The sequence below is a fragment of the Manihot esculenta genome, chromosome 5, assembly GCF_001659605.2.
Source record: "Manihot esculenta cultivar AM560-2 chromosome 5, M.esculenta_v8, whole genome shotgun sequence".
Taxonomy (NCBI): Eukaryota; Viridiplantae; Streptophyta; class Magnoliopsida; order Malpighiales; family Euphorbiaceae; genus Manihot; species Manihot esculenta.
Genome location: NC_035165.2, coordinates 22,939,225 through 22,946,099, shown reverse-complemented (window position 1 = coordinate 22,946,099; position 6,875 = coordinate 22,939,225). Strand labels below are relative to the sequence as shown.

At 31.9% G+C, this 6,875-nt stretch overlaps 1 protein-coding gene across 2 annotated transcripts; it reads right to left on the bottom strand.

Moving 5' to 3' along the window:
* Positions 1-952: 952 nt before the first annotated feature.
* Positions 953-3,916, bottom strand: LOC110615852 (F-box/kelch-repeat protein At5g42360). 2 transcript variants are annotated; one of them, XM_021758023.1, is made up of 2 exons: positions 3,656-3,916; positions 953-3,040 (listed from the first exon to the last, which is right to left on the bottom strand). In XM_021758023.1, exon 2 carries the CDS (start codon positions 2,947-2,949, stop codon positions 1,189-1,191), a length of 1,761 nt encoding a protein of 586 aa, XP_021613715.1. In that variant the 5' UTR covers positions 2,950-3,040; positions 3,656-3,916; the 3' UTR covers positions 953-1,188. The 2 variants fall into 2 exon arrangements, with proteins under 2 accessions (XP_021613715.1, XP_021613716.1); XM_021758024.2 differs by having other exon boundaries at positions 953-3,068; positions 3,656-3,886.
* Positions 3,917-6,875: the final 2,959 nt, after the last annotated feature.

Here is a 6,875-nt window from a genome sequence, read left to right as displayed (position 1 = left end):
CTGTATTTACTTTAGAACAATAAGGGAAAAAACCAATAACAGCAGCCAATAGCTCAAAAGCAGAAAAGATAAAGTGATACTATATTTACTGACCTACTCAAAAACCATAAACAAAAAAATGAAATTAAGGAGATAAAAAAAGTTTATGCTTACCAAAAAAACAAACCAAGCTATCTACAGGGATGTCCTATGCTCTTTATCAAGTTATATTTTGTACATGGAGGAGACATGCAAAGAGAAATCAAAGACCATCAAGAGACGGAATTTCTTGTTCAGAGAGAAAGCGAGGATAAAAGAGACACACAAAAGACTGGAAGTTGATCACTGGGAGATGTTCTTCACAGACATAAAAGATATAAGAAGAGGTTAAGATTTGAAAATGAAAGGGATGTTCAGCAACTAATATTCTAAACCAACCAAAAAGAAGAGTGTTTAGAGAAAAAAGCCAATCCAATCCATATTTGAAATTTAAACTGATGTATGGAGTTGGATTTTTTAATCAGTCGGTTTGGTTGGTTTTATTCAAACCGTGCCACGGCCACTTAAACCTCCTTTCTTCCACATTTCTTCTATCAGCTACATGTCTTCAGATCATTAATGCATCATGGCATACTGTAACTTGACACACCAGAAGGAATTATGTGTGTGTTGAACACACCACTAAATGAGATAATATCATTAAAAAAACATTAATAGATGGGACTGATTACGTAATACTGAGAATGACAAATAGCACGTCCTATTTACATGGAAAACGACCTGCTTCAGGGAGTCAAACACAGAGAAGCATCCAAAACCATTTGTCTATACTGCTAGCATCATGGTCTCCAATGGTAGTACAGCATTCTTCAAACCTTCCAAGTGAACAACACCCCACCCACAAACAAAACAATATAAAAAATAAAAAGAAAAGAAAAAGTTGCTGATCTATCTAATGAATAAACCATCAAACTGGATGAAAAACATATGAATTCATTATTAATGCAACATAAGAAAGAAAGTAAGATTAGGAATACAGGATAAATTTATGAACAGCACTGAATAAAATAGACAGAACAAACTGCCAGATGCAAACTCATTATGTCCAAAGAATGAAATTCAGACTGACAATCTATGCTCAAAATCTCCTCATGTGATAAATAAAATTTCTAAAATTTTCTGCACAAATCAGAATATTCACCAAGAACTTCACAGATGTAGCACAGCTAGAGATTTAGTAATACATGAAGAAGCATCCAATTCATGTGTCATGTGATTCCTTGAAATATGACTCCAGTTAGTCTCTGTGTCTGAAACGTCACATACAGTCAGGAAATCCAACACTTGACCAAAGATTTTGAACATTTCCACCCCAAATATAAGGTTTTTGTCTGCAACAAATGCAGCATTCCAGTCCATTGGGGCATCAGGATGTACTGACACTTCAGTCCACGTAAGGTACATAAGATCTAGCTCCCATAATTTCCTAACAGCCTTGTTTCTCTGGCCTATTTGGCCATCTCCTTCACACCAAGAAACTGAAAGCATGAATAATCGACCGTTACAAGATACAAGTTTGGGGTAATACTCATGAACACGGGGAGGGAATGGGAAGGTTTGGATTCCTATCCAGAATCCCCTTTCTATGTCATATCCCATGAGCTTGTCTGTCTCTGAATAAACATAAAAGATCCCATTACATATAACCCCAGAACAGACCACCCCGAAATCTATTGGCAACTTCTGGATTTCTGTCCACTTATTTGATATGGGATCATAAATTTCTCCAGAATCCAGAGGCTCATCCCAAGATCCAAGACCTCCTACAGCAACCAATACAAACCTTTTACAACCCTTGGAATTTTGCTGATCATTTTTTTGCCCGATGAACTTGTGCGACTTTCTGCCGCAAAACAATGATGCATCGCTTTCATCAAAAGCATTTCTGTACTGACGTCTTAGTGAAAGACGATGAGGATCCTCATAAACATCTGATACCCCACCCATTCGAGACCTGGGAAAGCGCCTTTCTTGCCGATGCTGATGACCATGAACAACTGAAAAATCAGAGCTAACCTCAGAAATTCCCAAAATAGGCATTGATCTTGCATACCTCATGGAAGCAACTTTGTGCCAAGATTTTGTTAAAGGGCTAAACACCAGGACCCCTTTGTGAGTTTTGAACGAGCTCCTATCCACTCTCCCAAAGTGTGTCAAGCTAGAACAACCTCCAACAATATAAATATCATCCTGGATGCTAGCAACAGAGAACATAAACCTTCCTTTTAGAATATCAGAATCAATCCTATGCCATTGGTCCTGTGATACATCCAATGCATGTATCTCCCCAGAACAATAGCCATCTTTAACAGCCCCAAACAGAAACAGCCATGGACTCTGATACAAACCATCTCGTCTCATCTTCAAAAAACGAGGAGAGGTGGTCAAGTATCTCCACTTCTTGCATACAAGGCGTGCATTCATAAGACTGGTCAATGGTAGTCTCACTAAACACATTTCCAACACGTCATCTGGAAGAAAGATGTGCAACCTGCTGTTTTGTATTGAATCTTCAAGTTCTAAATCTTTTTTGTTATTTTTCCTCCAAAACCTTTCCCTAACCCCATATGAGAAGCAATCAACTCCAGTATCGTCAGTACCACATATTGGTTTGTAGCCCTTTCCTTCTTCACTGGCACTTGATAACCTTCTCCTACTACTTGGATCCCCATATTCCTCACCTGTGTCAGCACCCACTTTACAACCGTCACCCCTTCCATATAAGGTTAGACATTTTACAGAAACCCCCCTCACGTTATCCTCTTCCTCTCCTTCACATCTATTATTTTTCTTCCTCAACTTCTGACTAACACTTCTAACAAGCCTCTGTGACACACTCAAAGCTTCAAAATCCCGATTGAGAGATGCCTCTCCGGTTAGTCCCTCAGAAAACATTCCATTCATTGACATCTTCCAACCAACAGGTTAGAGCCCCTAACCATCTCGCAAGCAGTATTAGTCATCGTTCCAAGCGGTAATCATCATTTCCCAAGTTCTCCTTCTATCAAGGAAGAAAGATTACGCATGAGCTTCTTGGCAGAAGCACAAATGAAAACAAATCAATAATTTTAATTTATTTCCCAAATGCAGAGTCCTGGCAAAGTTGCCAGATCCATAACATCACATTATGGATAAAGGAAGCTCCTTCAAATGAGATCCTTTACCAAAAGGTAGCAGCCAGAAAAGCAGGAAAATCACAAGTTCTTCAATTAAAATGAAAAAAAAAAAAAGTTGGAGAACAGTTGATCAAGTTAATTATATTGCAGCTTTCTTAAACCGCTTAGAAATCTACAGTTCTTTTTCACAACTTAGCCGCATGAAATCATTCATGTTTTACAAAAACCATGAGAGAAAATTGGAATCATATGTTACGTAATAATTAATTCACTAACAGAGGAACAATAAGCGACAATGTCGGTCAAACGTTTTTAAAAAAAAAAAAACAAAAAGAAGAACTGTGATCCATTAGAAGAAAACTAGAAATCTCGAAGCAACCAAGTATAGCTTGAAAAAGAATTAAAAAAATCCACAGACTCCTTCCTTCTCCTCAGATTTCTCGGGAACCAAACAGTTATTAAAAGCCAAGAAAAATCAGAGAGAGATCAAAATCACTTACATTCGACCAAATTAGGTAGGAGAAATCCACAGAATCCAAAATGCGAAACTAAATCCAAATCCTGAAGTAATTAAAAGTGAAAAAAAATATTCCCAATCCGCGATTTGATTCAGAGAAGAAGAGAGAGTTCAGATTGTGTTTAAGGAGCAAGTTGGTGAATGTGGGATTAGTAAAAAGGCTTTAAAGCGACACACCACTGATATAAAAAAGCGACCCATCAGCTCTTTTTCTTTCCCATTTGTCATTCTCTCTTTCTCTTTTGTTTTTTAGTTTTGCTATTTCTTCCTTTTTCTTGCTAATTTTTACAAAATTTATTATTTTTTTTAAATAAATAAATTAATTTATAAAAAACATTTCTATTAATAAAATTAAATAATCATATATTTCTCATAAAAAATTTTCATTCATTAATTGAATACTTAAATAATATTTAACCATCTATTCTAATAATATTTATTTATTTATTTATTTTTAAAATAATTCATAATTATTACGACCACTGATATTATCAAATATGAATTTAAAATATTTTAATTTCACAAATTAATAACAGACTAAAATTAATTTCTTTAATACAAAAGCAGTCAATTCAAATTCAGAAGTTAAATTTTTATGACATCATAAAAATTTTAAAAAATAAAATAAAAAGGGTTTCCATTTAATATGATGCTTACCCAACGGTTACCGGCGATAAAGGATGATCAGGACCGTGAGATAAAGAAAGCTCGTATTTCGAGGATGAGAAACATGGTGGGGCTCGGGGCTCTATGAATCAAGCGGCTGTGAAGGGGGGGGGAACAGTAAACGGTGTCGTTGAGGGAATTCGGTGAGATCATTGAATACGGATGTGACGGAGCGAAATACTCGCCAGAGAAAATGGAGGCGAATAGTGAGGGGTAGTTAAGATGGGTGGACCCCATCACACGCCTCTTAGTCAACAAGATTATTATTGTATTATCACCTACTTCCTCTTTTTTTTGAACTTGCTTTTTAACTTTTTTTTTAATGTAAATATAATTATACTATTATTTAATTTAGTGTATTTGATTGTAATATTTTAAAAAAAAATTACAATCAAATACATAAATTTATAAATATTAATAATAGTTTTTCTCAACAATGGAATTTTCTGTTATATAATCTATGAATTATATTAAATTATGGCATTTTTTAAATAAAAAAATATGTGCATATATTAAAAATGTGGGCAATGTTTGATTTGAAATCCAAAATCATGCTAAAAATAGATTGATAAATTTAAAATTAAAATTAAATTGAAATTATAAAAATCAAGATTAATAGCCCTTATATATATCATTTCTCACATTTATATAGATTTTTTTTATCTACATTTAAAGAAATGTGAGCATGAAATATACTATTTTTATGTGAATTGAAAATAGTTTGTAATTTTTATATTTCTATTTAAAATATTCCTTGTGAAAAAAATGTAAAAGTATGGGAAATATTTAAAAGACAATCAAGGTAAGCAAAGATGAAGAGATGTGACATGTTTTTCTCATCATCAATGAATTGACACCACTCAATGCATAGGTTTAAATGAGGCCAATATTGTCATTTAACAATAAATAATATTAATTATTATTTTCTATATATATATATCTTTAAATTATTTAATATTCATAAATAAAAAACATTTTACATAAATTTATATATAAATTTTAAATAAGAGATATTATACGATGAAAATGTATTTAACGATATATTTTAATCGTACTCATAACTGTAATCTAATAATAAGTGTATCAAAATAAATTTAATAAGTATCAGATTCTACTCTCCCAATTCTTAATTTTTATTTTTAAAAAAATTAATATATTTTAATCATTAAAAACCCATATTATTAAATTAAAAAATAGTTATTATAAATTTAATCTCACACAAAAATGATGTATTATTTAATTTATCATGTTATTTTAGTTTTTTTTATTTTTCATTATATTTTTTTAAATAATTCAATATTAAAAATTTATTAGAAAAGGAATAGAGATGCTCAATTTTAAAAGTATTTTATATAAGAAAATATACTTACACCATTTCATCATACATTTTAAACGTATTTCTCATTATATTTTAAATCTGGGCTACATGTATTTTCTTTTGCTATAATTATTATTCTGCATATTTATTTTGTGAATATTCACAAACATGCCTTTTTCTTTTTTATTCAAAGTGTGTACTTATGAATTATGACATGTAATGTGAAAGTAATTCATAATTTGATTAACTAATTTATGGGTTTGATAATACTTTTAGTTTTAGTTAAATTTAACAATATATTTTTAAAAATAAATATTAAATTAAAACTCATTTGTTTCAAAACAAATTTTGTTTTTTAATTTTTCAGCAAATGTAGATAAAATAAAAAAGAAATAAATGATGGAATTTTACTTTACTTTATTTAGTAAGGGAGAGGAAAATATAAATAGAAAGAAAAATAATTTTTATTTTCTCTTACTTATTTTCTCTCTTTATTAAAGAGAAAAAAAAAAAGTTAAAGAGATTTTTATTTTAAAAAGTGTGAAATTATATATATGTTTTTTAATTTATCTTTATTAAGTAAATAGGTGATTATAATTCATAAAGTGAGGTAGTCAGATAAATTTAATTAATTTTTTCATTGATGTACACCGAATTTTTTATATTCGGGGTAAGGTCAAACCCTAAAAAGGAATATTGGTTTAATACCCATCAGGCTTTACTCAAACAAATCAGCTCCAAGTTGCGTGTCCCAGTCCAGTAACGTGAAATAAGCCGAACAGGTTATGCAAATGGGCCCGTACAAGAAAAGTCTAATCTGGTGACGTGATAAGAGATAAGGGAGCAGGTTCAGTCACCTTGCAGCCCTGCCCGCATGCGCGCTGGGGGAATTAAATGGCCACCTGATATGGAAATGGGCTCTGACACATCTGTACGTATGAATCTGAGTGATAGAGACAGGTGTCACTGTAGCAGAGAAGCAGCAATACGTCATTAGCAGACAAAAGGAAAATGGATAAAAGGGGATGAACGTTTTCTTCTCCAGCCAAACTTACACACTCACTGTAAAATCCATTTTCTAAATCTCAGAATATCATTCACTATTCTATTTGCAAAAAAATAATTCTGTTCTTGTTACAGGTTATATAGGAAGTAAATATGTTAATATAAGAAATAAATATTGATAGATGGATTAATTACTTAATTTCAGGGATTGTAT

What these genes read in the sequence shown, in the direction of transcription:
- LOC110615852 (XM_021758023.1), bottom strand. Translation starts at nt 2,949, where the DNA reads ATGTCAATGAATGGAATGTTTTCTGAGGGACTAACCGGAGAGGCATCT.